This window comes from Schistocerca cancellata, chromosome 8 (assembly GCF_023864275.1).
Source record: "Schistocerca cancellata isolate TAMUIC-IGC-003103 chromosome 8, iqSchCanc2.1, whole genome shotgun sequence".
Taxonomy (NCBI): Eukaryota; Metazoa; Arthropoda; class Insecta; order Orthoptera; family Acrididae; genus Schistocerca; species Schistocerca cancellata.
Window position 1 is genome coordinate 105,969,411 of NC_064633.1, and position 16,868 is coordinate 105,986,278.

Consider the following 16,868-nt stretch of genomic DNA (forward strand, 5'->3'; position numbering starts at 1 on the left):
CAGGTGCGGGTCCAAGTCCTACTGTCCCTCTGAATACCTCACCACACTGCAATCATGGGGGGATTTTCTCGCAATGAGCCAATCATCTTCACAGTCAGTGGCTACGAAACATAAATGGAATGAGGCTAACAATTCAAAGACACTCCCTGCTGCACGACGGTTTGTCATGGTTTCATGTACTGAAGATGGTCAGTCTTCGCTACAGTAAATCTGTTTATTATTCAGAAAGGTGTTGATGCAATTGCTGGCCCTGTGAAATCTTGCTCTCATTTACGCAATGGCATTTGCTTTTGGAGACTGGCCACACTGTCCCTCTTCAATGTTGCCCCAGATATGTTCTCTCTGCCCGACGTCAGATTTCACCAAATTCTTGGACGTCTTCTTGCTCTTTTATCTCTGAGTTTTAAATCTTACATTACTCTTGGCATCCATGTGTATCATACATTGCAAACTATCTCAGCTACTGTGCGGTTATTTTGTCTTAAAATCTTACAACTTGAACCCGTTTTTAGATTTTCACATCACCTCAATGTCTTTCCAACCACGCTACAGACAAACCTCATCTCAGCTGCCAGAATTCTGCTGATGCCTTGATTTCTCACCATATGTCAAAATTAACACCTTTAAAATTAAGCTACCTGAGGAGAAACAGAATACTGTTTACCATATGAAAGCATCTGACAGTAAATTGAATGAGATCCTTTTGGCACTTTTGAGACATTATCATTATCATTACTGCAGCTTTCTCTGGGAAATATAAGAGGGTATTAAAACATTGCTGAGCTGGAAATAATGGTAGACTGATTTCCCACACAGGCTCATTAGAGTAGACAGAATATACATTACATGAAACACATTTATAAAGCAGCTCCTCTGCAGAATGTTCAGGAAAAATATGAACAAGCTAAGAAAGCATTTAGAACAGAACTTAGGAAACAGACGAAGAGCAAAGAAACAAAGCAGACTGCATCCTGGGAATTAAATGACAATTACTGTAAGACTGCCAACATGAAGATACAATTATTAAGAATTACACATGCAGCTCACATAATGAAAAACCAAAATGCTGTAAGTAGTATTTGTAATAAATATTTTATTTCACCTACTGACCAGTCAAGTTATGTCAGAGACAGATGTGTCTCCATGCCCGATCAATTTACACAATGTGCTGATTTTGAATTGAGGTCAATGAGCAAGAAGTACATATTATGTATGCATTTATGTGTTATGAAGGTAATATGCAAACTGAAGAATAAATATTCATCTGAGTTGGTTGGCATGTCCATTGTGTTTACTAAGAGGTGGTTAAAAGGAACATCTAAGTCCTTATTAACAGCAGTATTACGGGACAACATTTTTGTAACTGTGCCAAAAATGAATGCAGTAAGCCTTGTATCGATAAGCTAGCAATGCCAATATGTTCAAAACTGTTACGCAAAAGAACAGAATTCTTCTGGGGCTCACACCTCAGATTCTATGATAAGGTAACGTGTTCTGGACAGCTCTTGGGCTGGGGACCGTTTGAATACCCAAGAGAAGGATCAACTTATTGTAGCTGTCCTGCACTATGATGTCAAAGTTTGAATATTACACATTTCCTTCAGCATAGGCAAATAGAGCAAATCAACTGATTCTTTTTGCATTAGATGCAGTCTATGATGAGTGTTAAAGTTCTTACAGAAGCACCGTTTAGTTCATGGGCAATTCCTGAGAAAACCCAAGAAAAGCATTTATCACAAATTTTCACTGTCAGTAGCAGATATTTAACTAACCAACCATTGTAAATTTTTCAAATTTTAACAGTATGTTCTTTATGCATTTATATCGGAATACCATCTTCCTCTTTTCAAGAATCTTTAATGGTGGTCAAGAAACATGCCAAAAAGATGATTTTTGAGTACTGATAGCGAGCTGCAGATTCAGAGACGGTTATGCATGGCAAATGACCAAAATTACTATATATTTCTAAGATCCCAATCTCTACAAACCTTGAAAATTTTCTTGATGTTGTAGGAGAAACAGTTAAGCCTTTTGTAAAGAACTATTTATTAATCTCCTAGTTACAAACTTTAGTGCTGAACTGTCAAAAGAAATTAATCAACAAATTCAACAATGGAAAATCCGAGATGGAATGTAACAATATTAGAAAAAGATAATTGCTACTCAGCATATAGCGGAGATGCTGAGTCACAGATCGGCACAACAAATAGACTGTCAGAAAATGAGCTTTCGGCCACCCAACAAGACATCTATGCTGTCGCGAAAGACCCCGAAGACACAAGACCTTTGTCAGAGATACAAAACACACACACACACACACACACACACACACACACACACACACACACCACACACACAAAAAAACTGCAATCTCTGGCTGCTGAAGCCTCAGCAGCTAGAAACTGTGTGTGTGTGTGTGTGTGTGTGTGTGTGAGTGTGTGTGTGAGTGTGGGCGCGTGCGCGCGCTATCTTCAACGAAAGCCTTGTTGGCCAAAAGCCCATTTTCTGACAGTCTTTTTGTTGTGCCTATCTGTGGGACCAGCATCTCCACTATATGGTGAGTAACAACTATCCTTTTCTAATACAGTCACAAAACTAATATTTTTCTGTGAATATGGTTTCTCCATTTATACGTAAAACTACTCTCCAGTATTCAGATTCTCTAGCGTGTCACCAGTCTCATCAGCAGGGAACCCTTAAACCTCTCATCTGAATCCCACCTTCAGTCATCTGACAATCATCTGACTCAGATGATGAGTAGCCATTTGGCCAGATTGCATAAATTCAGCACATGATGTTGCAAGTCCTGCGACCCTCATGGTTATCAACTTCTCAGCACACATCGCAGGTACACACATCGCAGGTATCATCAGTTTTAACTTTTGTAACTCGATAAGGACCTAAATTCTCGGCATATTTGACCATCATCCGCGTTTTTATTTAAAATCTAAATATTGATCGCTTTCAGTCACAGACCATCTCACGGATTCTATCCGCATAGTATACTGGAAATGTTAGAAATTGTTTTCTATGGAATTGCTAAATATACATGAATACTTACAGGGTTAAACAGTTTAAGTCACATCATCACATCAGTCATTACTTAAATAGTGGCCACGTCTCTTATGTAGAGCATGTCGTGAATTCCAGTATACCACACGGTACTTTTAAAGGGAAACATAATGTGCTTAAACAGGGCAGTACTGAAGAGAAAATGAGAGGTACAAATGTTACAATTGTACAAAATATTGAGAAGGTTGTGAAAGATCTTTAGAAAGTATTTTCATCATATGGTACAAAAATATCTTGATAAGTTTCTTGCTAAATTCCGGGGACTGGTCTATTTTTGGCGAACCTCTTTGGTATAGTTTCACACGTAAACTGAAAAACAAAGTTGCTATCCCCAAACATAGAATCTTACAAAATAAGGTAGAAATCATTGTAAAAACCTAATTCACTGTGTATATTTGATGAAATGTATATAAACAAATGTCAAATATATCACAAACTTAAAGAAAATAATATCCATAACATAAAACAAGCTAAAATACAGTATTCAGAAATCGGTTGAAATGTCACCCAGCATTCATATGCATCTAAGTTACGGTAACGAACAATTATTGTAAAATATCGACTAGATTGAGAGCAAAACTTCGCATGTAGATTAAGTTTAGTTAGCGTGCTTAATTAGATCCCTAGTACATCAGTAACACTAATACCATTGATAAAGGGAGGGGGGGGGGGGGTAAATAGCCACAGCATAACCAACCATATTCCCAAATTTGGCTTTAAGGAATGTTGATAACACATGCATATAATAGTGGTAATGGTGAATAACTTTGTTTACAAAACTAAAACTTTAGCTAAAAGGCATTAGAGGCTCAGCCACAAAGGATGTATTTTTAGGAGCAAATAGAAAATTTTTCACCTAATCCAGGCAATTGATTACTAAAGAAAATGTGTACTTGCACATATAAAGATTAAAAAAATTAAACATAATGCAGACCTCTGGCTACAGATGACTTATTTAATACATAAATACATGAAGGTTATGCACATACTAGCATTTGACACTAACAGTTTTAATTAATTAAAAAAGAAACACAGGACCTATTGCTCATTAAAGTGAGAACTACTTGTTGTGAGTCAGAACATACTTCACACAAAAGCCAACTTAGTGACCATAAGTCCATGCCAAATACAATAAAAGTTAAAGACAGAATTGATGAGTGTTTATCATACTAAATGTAAAACAACAGGAGGGAAATTACAAACATTGTATAAGACCTCATCTAATCAAATAGAAGATACTGAAGATTTGTACCTTTAATGAAAGGTCACAGGACCACGAGGTATTTTATAACTCTTGGAATAGCAGAATGCTATACAACAAATTCATAATGACATCTAACTTCTTCTGAATATATCACAGTGAAAGCAAGAAATTAATACCATATTGCTATTTAACACCAGAGACCTATATAATAATACTAAGAGGGTACACATATATACACATATTTAATAAACTACAAGGGGGAAGATAATCTATAGTATTTATGTCATTAAAAAAAAATCACAATGAAGAAGTAGACAGGATTCATTAATAGATTAGGTTTCAAATAAAAAAAGCAGCTGATGATCAAACATGAATTTTATACATTACTTGATGGCTATTAATAGTCACCTTCCAAAAATGTTTAAATTCTTGGTCTTCAGCTTTAGTGTTGGTCCAGTTTGTGCTCATTTTATTGCCACCAGGTCACCAACTTTGTACTTTGAGGCTTTCTTCTGACACAGTTTGAAGCTAGCATGATTTTTTTGTTGCCCCTTGTTTTCTGAAGCTTAGCATCTTCCTTCAGTTTACTGCGTCTCTGTTCCAATGAATTAATAATTTCTTCTTCTAATATTTCAAGCAGTATATTGCTCCCTCCTACGTATATCTCGCGAAGAGACCATGAGGATAAAATCAGAGAGATTAGAGCCCACACAGAGGCATACCGATAATCCTTCTTTCCACGAACAATATGAGACTGGAATAGAAGGGAGAACCGATAGAGGTACTCAAGGTACCCTCCGCCACACACCGTCAGGTGGCTTGCGGAGTATGGATGTAGATGTAGATATGTTTTTGATGTGAAGATCAGTCTGTGTGTGCATCACAACCCTTATCAAAAGCTCAAATGGTGTTTTCCCAATACTTCTGTTGTATGTTGAATTCATGGCAAGTTGAACTGATGATATCATTAGATGTATCAATACTAAGCGTAGCAATGATTTCAGCCGAAGTACAATTGATTCTCTCAAGCTATTTATTGGCTCTAGAGGGTCCTTTTGTTAATAAAATGTGTTCAGTTCGTTCTGTAGCGCAGTGCTCCTTGAATTCTTAAGAAGTAAAGCAAGTCCCTCTATCAATAATTACTTGGACTGGATTTCCAAAATTAATTCTCTGTAAGTCCTTCTTACTAATTGCTTCTTTTGGGTTTGTAGTCTTTAAGAATACAGCCACGTAAACTTGGTAAATGCGTCAATATTACTTAGAATGTGGCTGTATGCTTTGTGCTTTGATTGAAGTGTTCCAATATGAGCAATGTGATAAGTATATAGTGGCTCAGTTTCTTTGAATAAAGAATCCAGATCTTCCCCCTTTTCTGATTTTTTATTCACAATTAAACATTTTACCCATCAGAGATACTCTTTTCTCCTTCCCAGTCAAATTTGGTATATAATAATCTTGTTTTACTTCCTCCTCAGTTCACTTATCTGCTTAATGACCTTTCTCATGAACCAGTTTGATGATTTAATGTTGCATAGTGTGTGGAACCACCAATATTGCTCTCCCATCATAGAGTTTGAAAAGAATTCCATCACTCATCAAAACGTTTTCATCTCACCATTCTTAGACATGCTCTCAACTGCTGTTAAACCATTATCCTTCTCTTGAGTTTTAACTCATTAACAATAGCTAAAACTTTAAGCTCATAAGTAATGTATTTTTCCACTTAAGGTGTTACTTTTTACTCATAAATGGGACTGGATGGAACTTATCATCTGGAGATTTTTGTAATAACATGGCTCCAAAACTTTTTTTTTTTTTGCTTGTGTCTATGTGTAGTTCAGTTTCGTGTTTTGGGCTACAGATTTTTAATACTGGATCCAATGAAAGTATACATCTGAGCATCTTCAATGCTTGTCTCTGCTCTTCTTCAAACTTCTATTTTTGATTATTCTTCAGTAAATCACTCAGAAGTTTGGCAGTTGCACAGTAATTTGAGAAACCTAAGAAATTATGTTAGATCTAGGAAACTTTGAATTGCTGCAATAGATTTTGGTTCTGGAGAGTTTTGACTAGCTATTGTCTTCTCAGAAGGATGTTGGATTTGTCCACACTGAATGACATACCAAAGAAACTACACAGTTTTCTTCAAAAACTGGCATTTTGCAAAATTAACTTCCAAACCATATTCTGCTGCAGTTTTTAACACTAAACCAAGCCACTGAAATGCCTCATCACCACCCTTTGTAGGTATTACAATATCAACCATGTAAATAAATATATTATGTTCTCTTTAGCCAATGCCCAAAAAAGTGTGTTTATAAAACAATGGAACACTGCAGGTGAATTTGATACACTAAATGGAACTTTCCTGAACTAAAACTGCCCTGAGTGTACAACAAACGAGGTATATTTTTGGCTTTTTTCTTCAACATCAATGGGTGTAGGGAAATATATATAACACACAAGCGTATTGTAGTTTATCTAAAAAATCTACTATGAGGGGGCAATGGGTAATGATCTTTTACTGTGATCTTGTTTAATTTTCTGTAGCCTATACAGTCATAATAATCACCTTTTTCCAACTACAACCTGGCTGGCATATTCAAATGAACTTGGTTCTATTACTCCTTGATCAAGCCACTACTGGACTTGGTTGTCAACAATTTCTTTCTCTCCTAGTGACAATCTTCTGAGTCTACTATATATTGGTTGTTGTTCTCTCATAACAACATTCATTCTGGGCTTTGTTTTTGTTAAGGTATAATTAGTCACTATACCTTCAATGTGTTCCTCAGTTTCATCATTAACAAAGCTTTAAATATCTAATTCTGGTTTGTCTGCTATATGGATACACATAATATGAGCTTTCCCTTCTGGTTTCCTAATAGTAACTCCACCCTTGTTTATTAAAACTGCAGTTTGATCTAGAAAATTGTTTTACCATATCTACATTGAGTGCATCTCAAGAAACCACATAAATACCTGTTTCAATTTTCACATCATTAATCTCGGCAATGCCTGTAAAATATCCCAAATCCTGTCAAGATTAAATCTTGTTTCTTGCAAACTTGGAGCACCCACAATCTCACAAAGACCTTGTCATAATTTGTTAAGTTGACTGCCAGTCACTTAGGCGCCTTTATCAGTCAGTCACTCATTCGTACATTTTTGAATTTACAGTTGTTAATATTCTTGTTAACAGTCTTCACATTCATAGTCTTCTTTTGATTATTCTTCCCCTTCACGTATTCTGATGGGATGCTCTTGTGGTTGCAATCACTTGAACAGTTATGACTTGCACTACAACTGAAACATTTTTTGTTTGGACCCCAAACTGCGCTTTTAGTATTACTGTTACTAGAGTCTTTAGCATTGTTACTGGAGTTTAATTTTTCATTGCTGTAACATTTGTTATTTCTTTTCAGAAATAACTCCAAATTCCTTTCATAATGCCTCATTTTTTTTTCTTCAACTCTTTCACATATCCAGCTCCATAAAGTAGAAGTTTCATGTCTGAATCATCTTCTGTCCTACCCATCACAAGCTGAAATAGTGAGCTGTTATCAGTCCCAGCACGGCTGGCAATTTCCTACATTGCAAGAAAATATTCTTGAAGAAACTCTTCGTTTCTTCTTTCATTGAGACAGCAGTTGGTGGATCTCCGCAGCACTTGTTTTCATCCCGAATTCTTCCTGCAAAGCTTTCTTTAGTGTTGCCCACAGTGTAAGGCTTTTCTCACCCTAAACAGAAAGCTTAGCCACACCTTCAAGTGATAATCTTTTTCCATTTTCTTTTCAAGAAAACTCGATCTTTTATTGTTAACCATTTGGGAGGCATCCTCTTCTTTATCACTGGCACCATCACCTTCCTCTTGTCATTCTATGTCAGCATTAATTTTCAGTGCAAGTTCATCAATGTTAGATAAACAATAGCAAATCTTACTCCTAACTTTGCTTCTGAAAATAATGTTTCAATGAGTAACTTCTTAGCTTTAAGTTTACCAGATGTTGATTGAAAAGTAAAAGCACAAAATCCTCTCAAGCATTTCTGATTTCTGTCATCCAGAACTGTCTCAAAAATTAACTTATGTAAGGATTTGAAGTTTTTAAATGGCGGAGAGTTTATATTTTTATTTACTTTTCCGATTCCACCTAACTTTGCCATTTTTAGATTTTCCCTTTTTTTTTTTTTTTTTTATTTACTGGCTATTTCTCCTTTCTTCATGTTTAAAATTTCTAATTGCGTTGGTCTGCTATTGCTGACTGTCATTAAAATATGAATCCTTGTTGCAGATCCAAAATAACCACAACTACAGGGTTATTACAAATGACTGAAGCGATTTCACAGCTCTACAATAACTTTATTATTTGAGATATTTTCACAATGCTTTGCACACACATACAAAAACTCAAAAAGTTTTTTTAGGCATTCACAAATGTTCGATATGTGCCCCTTTAGTGATTCGACAGACAAGCCGATAATCAAGTTCCTCCCACACTCAGCGCAGCATGTCCCAATCAATGACTTCAAAAGCATCGTTGATGCGAGCTCGCAGTTCTGGCACGTTTCTTGGTAGATGAGGTTTAAACACTGAATCTTTCACATAACCCCACAGAAAGAAATCGCATGGGGTTAAGTCGGGAGAGCGTGGAGGCCATGACATGAATTGCTGATCATGATCTCCACCACGACCAATCCATCGGTTTTCCAATCTCCTGTTTAAGAAATGCCGAACATCATGATGAAAGTGTGGTGGAGCACCATCCTGTTGAAAGATGAAGTCAGCGCTGTCGGTCTCCAGTTGTGGCATGAGCCAATTTTCCAGCATGTCCAGATACACATGTCCTGTAACGTTTTTTTCGCAGAAGAAAAAGGGGCCATAAACCTTAAACCGTGAGATTGCACAAAACTTTTGGTGAATTGCGAATTTGCTGCACGAATGCGTGAGGATTCTCTACCGCCCAGATTCGCACATTGTGTCTGTTCACTTCACTATTAAGAAAAAATGTTGCTTCATCACTGAAAACAAGTTTCGCACTGAACGCATCCTCTTCCATGAGCTGTTGCAACTGCGCCGAAATTTCAAAGCATTTGACTTTGTCATCGGGTGTCAGGGCTTGTAGCAATTGTAAACGGTAAGGCTTCTGCTTTAGCCTTTTCCGTAAGATTTTCCAAACCGTCGGCTGTGGTACGTTTAGCTCCCTGCTTGCTTTATTCGTCGACTTCCGCGGGCTACGCGTGAAACTTGCCCGCACGCTTTCAACCGTTTCTTCGTTCACTGCAGGCCGACCCGTTGATTTCCCCTTACAGAGGCATCCAGAAGCTTTAAACTGCGCATACCATCGCCGAATGGAGTTAGCAGTTGGTGGATCTTTGTTGAACTTCGTCCTGAAGTGTCGTTGCACTGTTATGACTGACTGATGTGAGTGCATTTCAAGCACGACATACGCTTCCTCGGCTCCTGTCGCCATTTTGTCTCACTGCGCTCTCGAGCGCTCTGGCGGCAGAAACCTGAAGTGCGGCTTCAGCCGAACAAAACTTTGAGTTTTTCTACATATCTGTAGTGTGTCGTGACCATATGTCAATGAATGGAGCTACAGTGAATTTATGAAACCGCTTCAATCATTTGTAATAGCCCTGTACATGTTGCTACGATGTTGCAGCCAAACTGACGGTGATAGTTGTAGATTATGCGGCATAACTGCGTCATTTGTTCAGTTGATTTTGGGCAGAGTTCCCAAAATTTGTAGAAAAGATGGTTCTGACTTTCATGCAGAACTATAATCTCACAGTTAGTACCGAACTGCCAAAAGAAACAAAACAACTTAATCAACAAACTCATGTTTTTTCTATGAATGCTGTTTCTCCATGAACACACAAAACTACTGTCCAATATTCAATTTCTTTGGCATGTCATCAGTCTCACCAGCAGGGAAACTCTTAGACCCCCCATCTGAATTCCACAACTCTTTATCCATTTCTGAGATACAGAGGTTCAAAGTTGCTCTACTTGTACACGTAAAATACATATATAAAATTTGGAATGAGGTGATAATGAAGTTTATAAAATGATGTAGCATGGAGAAGTACGATGTTAAGTGTCTCTGTTGTCATCAGAAGACTTACGGGATCCCCATGTTGTAGTACTTATGTAGATGTAAAATTCTTTTGCACGTAAAATCCGATCTGAGGTGTATACTTAGTTTTGCATTATTTCATTTTCACATAAGTAAGCTTTTCATTTGAGTTACAATCCCCTGCTGAAGCAGGGAAAAGAAGGGAACTAGCGGAAAAATGCTCCTACCAAAGCACAAAAAAAGGCGAGGATGTTCCCATTTGTTTAAGACTGATTGAAAAGTGTGATAGCAGCTGCCTGATTCTACTTTTTCAGCAGCTATAAACATGTTCCACAAAATTAGTGCTTCTTTATGCTGAGGGAGGAGGAGACAGTGGTAGTGGGAAAGAGACTGGAAAACAATAAATATTGGAAGACAGTAGCAGTGGTGGTGGTAGCGAAGGAGACAATGGAAGTGTGAGAGAAAGAGAGGGACACTGTGGGAAGTGGAACATAGTTGACAGTGACAGAGCAGTGACAGGGAAGTCAGGGAGACAGTGCCAGTAAGAGAAGAATAAAGAGAAAGTGGAAATGGGTGAAAGCCAGAGTCTAAGACAATGACAATGAGGAAAAGAGAGAGAGAGAGAGAGAGAGAGAGAGAGAGAGAGAGAGAGAGAGAGAGAGAGAGAACAGCCAGCAGCAGTGGGAAGGAATGAATGAGACAGTAGTAGCAGTTACACTACTTATCAGTCAGTACTTACCAATCAGAGTCTTTCAAAGCATAGCACACACACTTTTTGGTGCACTGATAGGAGCATTTTTCCATTCGTATAAAATAAATGATGCAAGGATAAAAGGATGTAAGGTACATAAGTATCATGGGAACTTACAACAATGGACTAGTGCACATGGGCGAGTCACAGCTGAGCTTGTGGGAGCGAGAGGTGAGCTACATGTTGCAGAGAGCAAGAGACATGCATGCGAAAATGGCAAAAATTTTAAAGGTGCTGAGAAAGGTAGAATGAGGCAGCTGTCACACTACTTCTTAGTCAGAGTCTTTTAAAGTGTAGTACATTCACATTTTTGTGCTCTGATAGGAGCATTTTTCACTCGTATAAAAAGAATGATGTAAGAAAAAAGGATATAAGGCATAAAAGTATCATTAATTCCTTGCTTCACTAAGATATTTGATAGTGTTATCCTGTCTCAGCATAGTGACTCCTTCATGAGACTCAAACTGATTATGAACCACAGTATGTTCTTAAAAAGGAGCTAAGTGTAACCACAGCAGATACATAGTTTTTGCATGAAGTATGCTGGTATCATCAGAAGAAACAAAACTAGTGTGGAATGTTAGATCCTTTAACCAAGTAGGTAGGTTAGAAAATTTCAAAAGGGAAATGGATAGGTTGAAGCTTCATACATTGGCAATTAGAGAAGTGCAATGGCAAGAAGAACAGTAGTTCTGGTCAGGTGATTACAGGGCTTTAAATACAAAACCAAATAGGGGTATTGCAGGAATAGGGTTACTAATGACTCAAGAAATTAAGAATATAGGTAAGCTACTATGAATAGCACAATGAACACATTATTGTACTCAAGATAGACATGGAGCCAACATCCATCACAGAAGCACATGCTTAGATGCCAATTAGCTACTTGGATGAATAGCTTGTAAGAATGTATGATAAGATAAAATAAATTATTCAGGTAGTTATGGAGGACAAATACTAATTGCAATGGGTGACAGGGATTTGATAGTAGGAAAATGAAGAGAAGGAAAAATAGTAAGAGAATATGGACTGGGAGAAAGGAATTAAAGAGGAAACTTCCTGATGGAATTTTGTGCAGAGTGCTATTTTATTATTACCAAAACTTGGTTTAATAATCATGTTACCAACACTTGGTTTAATGATCATGTCAGAAAGGAGAAGCAACGTGGAGACACTGGAAGGCTTAAATAGATTATATGATGGTAATACAGAGATTTCGAGATTACTTAATGATGCGACAGAGGTTACAAAACAAGATTTTAAACTAAGACATTTTCAGGGGCAGATGTGGATTCTGAGCATAATATATAGTTTATGGACAGCATATCAGAAGTGGTGAAACTTCAAAATGATAGGAAATTTACGAACTGGAACTTTGAGATGCGGAAAGAATGAGAAGCTGTTAAGAGTTTCAAATGGAGCATTAGGCAACGATTGGCTAAAACAGGGAAAGGAATACAGCAGAAGATGAATGGGTAACCTTGATACATGAAACAGTGAAGACTGTTGAGAATCAAATAGATAACAGTGGCTATGTGTGTCCGGGTTGTTCTTGTGCGAGTGTTCTGCTTCTGTAAAAGGACTTTGTCTAAAGCCTGTAACATTTTTAGTATTCTTTTTGATTCTGACTGTCTGTCTCTCAATGCCCTCCTCTCTTTGCTAAATAGCAATCTGTCCTTCCCATATTATTGTTACACCACAGCGGACTTTCCATTGTTTAATTATGAGTCTGTGCTACATATGTTCACTTAAACAGAATATTTCGATTATAAGTAAGGCAACAAGACTTATACACGAGTATATCACAGAAAATCTTGCCACAAGGAGTTTTCCCAGAACACAATTTAACAACATATTATTTATACATACTTAAATTAATTTATTTTTATGTACTAACAAACTGGAGCAAATGAATGCACCAATGTACACGATTGAACAAATATGGTAAAATTTAACTGATTTTGACAAAGGAAAAAATTTAAAATAGTAGATACATTTATTTAAACAAACTGAAAAAGTCACTGACAATATTTAAGGGGACGCTAAATTAAAATTTTATAGAAAAATGAATGTATTGATTCAAAGACTTTAAAGTGGAAGCCTAACATTCTTACAAGTTATACGAGTACAAGAGCGCTTGTGTTATACACAGTTTAAATACGATGCAGTGTCATGCAATATGTGTAAGATATATTCATGGTTAGTGTAGCGCCTATTTAAAAGTAAAATTACTGCAGTAGCATTACTTATAACATTTGCAAAAGTCAGCAATTTGAACTCCAAGGAAACTTAATAATAATAATAATAATAATAATAATAATGAGAGCAATCTACTGTTGTACACAATACTGACATGTGTAATAATCTGTGAACTCAGAAAAGAAGTACTTATAAATTCAGAATATATGGCACAGAAGAGAGAACTGATTACGCATATTCCATATTAAAATCACTTAGGAGTAAAGGTAACAACGTATTATAAAAGTAAATGTTTCATGCTACTTCTGATAACCGGTAGCTTTTCAGTCACCATCAGATCTTATAATTACTGACTACATGCCTAATGCTGCTGCTGTAATTTTTAGATATGACGACAGCTGAAAAGCAAAAGCCAGTTATCAATTTCAATAAAGTAGTAAGTGACCAAGACATTGCCTTTTATAATATAATCTGATACAAATGTCATTGGTTTCTTCAGCAAGTCCAGCTAGTCTCAAATCATGACACTCGCCAGAAATGGCAACACCATGTGTTGGCTGTGTGCTGGATTCAGTAACGTTTACATGCCTGCCAATAACTCTAAGCCTCTACTATTCAATGAGTAGTTACCTTTACTCCTAAATTATTTACATTCTGCAGGACTTTCCCTGTTGTATCAACATCACATATCTACATTTGTACAAGGATCTTGACATGTCATACCACTGAGGATACTTAGTTGGCTCTAAACTCTGAGGAGGGAAAAAACTGCCAATAATGGTTCACATACCAAGAGAGACTATTTTATGTGATGCTGAAAAAATTAAAATAAACTTGATCTGCCACAACAGCTGTATGTAATTCCATAAAAATCACCAATCTCAGTCAAACAATATACCATCCTCAGGCATTTAAAAGAAAGAAAGAAAGAATACACGACACATATTTAGTCTGGAATATTTGTACCTAGATAAATTTTAAGTGCTTCTAAACTACAGAATGCAGCAAAGTATCTGACTTGTACAGGAGGCAGCACCAGTGAAACCACAATTCTCTAACGGATCGAACTCCTATGTATAAAAGAGCTTCAAAGTTCTGATTACTTTACCAATGGTTTAATGTGTTAAATCTTTGACGTTAAGCATGTAAGCAAGAAAAAGTAAAGACAAGCTTTGATATTATACTTAAAAATCTGTTGGTACTACCAGCAAAATGTGTAGCAAATAGAGTAAATACTAAAGAAACAAATTACAATGCCACGCTTGATGCAGCACTTTTATTGGACAAACAGTGAAAGTGTAGTAAGTGATAAACTTTTTTTGTCTCATCATTCTGTGAAGGATGTGAGCAAGAAAATGTTTCATAAAGGTTTGAAATCATATGTTAAGTTTTTTTTAAGGCACTAAATGCTTTGATTCTCAAACACTGGAGAAATACAATCTGGATATTTGGATGTCATGTATTATGTAGCCTCATGATATACACATAGTTTCTAACTGTAATACTTGTCTAACTATGTTAAGCATTTAGTGGAAGATTATATGCCTTAATGAGTAGATTATGTCGGCATTTTAAATTTGGTAAATAATTATAAGAAATATTGAAAATGAAATTTTTGTTGCCCCTGGTAGCTGTTAGTCACACAATGTGCATCTGGGATCATACACCACGAACTGTGTTAGCTGTTTATTAATATGGATGTTAACAGGCTGACTAAACTGGTATTTTCAGCTGGAGATACAATACTCCAGTCTGGCTCTGCATTTCACCTTGTTAACATATTGCTTCGTGTATAGATCAGGTACTTTCCTGGATTTTATGTAGTTTCGATGCCTTTAATGTATAATGTTTATATAGATGCAAATAATGAAGACTGTCTGCATGACTGGTAACTAACTGTTTCTCTCTCTCTCTCTCTCTCTCTCTCTCTCTCTCTCTCTTCTTCTCCTTTATTTATTTTAAATACCTGAGCATGGTCAGTTGTTTGACTGAAATTGGTGGTTTTTATGGTGTGATGTATAGCTATTGTGCCACATCATAATTTTTTAAAAATGTTCAAAAGCTGTCAATCCTCACTTCCCTAAAGCAATATTTTATATGATCTGGGTAAAATCTACCTCGACGTCTCCCCAACACAAAACTGAAACAACTAAAAATGTTTTGACAACTACAGACGATAGAGCTTACTCTGAATTCTTTCTTCATAGCATCTAACAGTCTTAGATGCTTGTTTGCTTCTTTGAACAATGACTTCTTCTCTGGAACATTAAATCTGTCTGCTCGAATGTGTGTCAGTATAGCTAAAAAAAAGAAAAAAATAATAGTTGAATACAAAAGCATTTGCAATCTGCTCCATTTTTCTTATCACATTAACTGAAGGAGTACAACAAACATCAACAAGTTTAGATGTTCTTTCCCAAGATGACTTTCAAGATTTTGCTCTTCTTCATATGGTTAAACTTGGTTACATTCTTAGTGTCCTAAAAGCTGCAGCATCTGAATTACTGTGCAAAAAAGTGACTCACTGGTTTATTTCTTTAATTAACTGAATCAACCATCATGGTGTTTCACCACTGGTGTTATGAATAAAATAATTTTAAAAAGAACTGTAGGTGGGAGCAGGTGGTAGGGGTTTATTATAGCTCTGCCTGCTTCTCTGGCACACAGAAGTTATAAGCTTACAATACAGCTACTACGAACACAAGTATGCAGGGGCATACAGAAAATTATTGGCAGTGTTTTTCAGGAATTCTTCACATATGTGTACAGTTCACAAATGATTGCACAAAACACGAATGACAAAGCAAGAAGTAAAAATTTGCTGATCGCTTGTGAGTTCTGTGCAGTTGAACTACTGGGTCATTAGGGTCATCACATAAATAAATAAAGACAAGTTTGGTTAATAGTGATTAAAAAGACAGTAAGTTCAAAGACCAAAGAGGCTAGGTTACAACTTAAATAATAAATAGCAAGCTGAAGCCACCTCACTAACTATTATTGCTCTCCTACTAATAGCTACATTATTGTTCTTAATTTCCATACAACTTTAGTTTGTACACATAGTGCATACACGGTGTTCATTTTAACTGAAGACAATGAATGTCTTGAAAACTACACACCAGTTCAAAAAAAGTTATAGTTCCAATTTGTTTGTCTCAGAGGAGTACATCCAATGACAACACACTTGACCCCCCACCTCATCTCATGCGTGGGTGGTGGGGAGGAGGGCAGGGGCAGCTTTGAAGTCTTCACTGGGAACCCCTGTTTTTATTGCAAATTATGATTCTACAGCAAAATCCGCATGTGTTTTGTCTGAAGCATTTTCTTCATTTCACCACAGATGGCACTGTAATCAGAGGAATAGAAATGGGTACATGATCGTAATTCATGACATGCTATTCCACGGCCCTTAAATATCCAATAGCACGTGGGTCCGCACCTACATGCTATGAGGGTAGGATAGGTCAGTGTTTCATTATTTCTAATTGGAAACTCCCATTGCGATATTGTATTCCTCCAACATATCAAACAGGGGACTACTCGACGCGCCACTGTTACTATGGCT

At 36.7% G+C, this 16,868-nt stretch overlaps 1 protein-coding gene across 1 annotated transcript in view; it reads right to left on the reverse strand.

Moving 5' to 3' along the window:
• Positions 1 to 16,868, reverse strand: part of LOC126094617 (E3 ubiquitin-protein ligase SHPRH) — a 275,624-nt gene that overhangs the window by 41,964 nt on the left and 216,792 nt on the right. Inside the window, exon 17 of the mRNA XM_049909097.1 lies at positions 15,491 to 15,603. Within this exon, the coding sequence (XP_049765054.1) occupies positions 15,491 to 15,603 (113 nt within the window). The remainder of the gene's footprint in view (positions 1 to 15,490; positions 15,604 to 16,868) is intronic.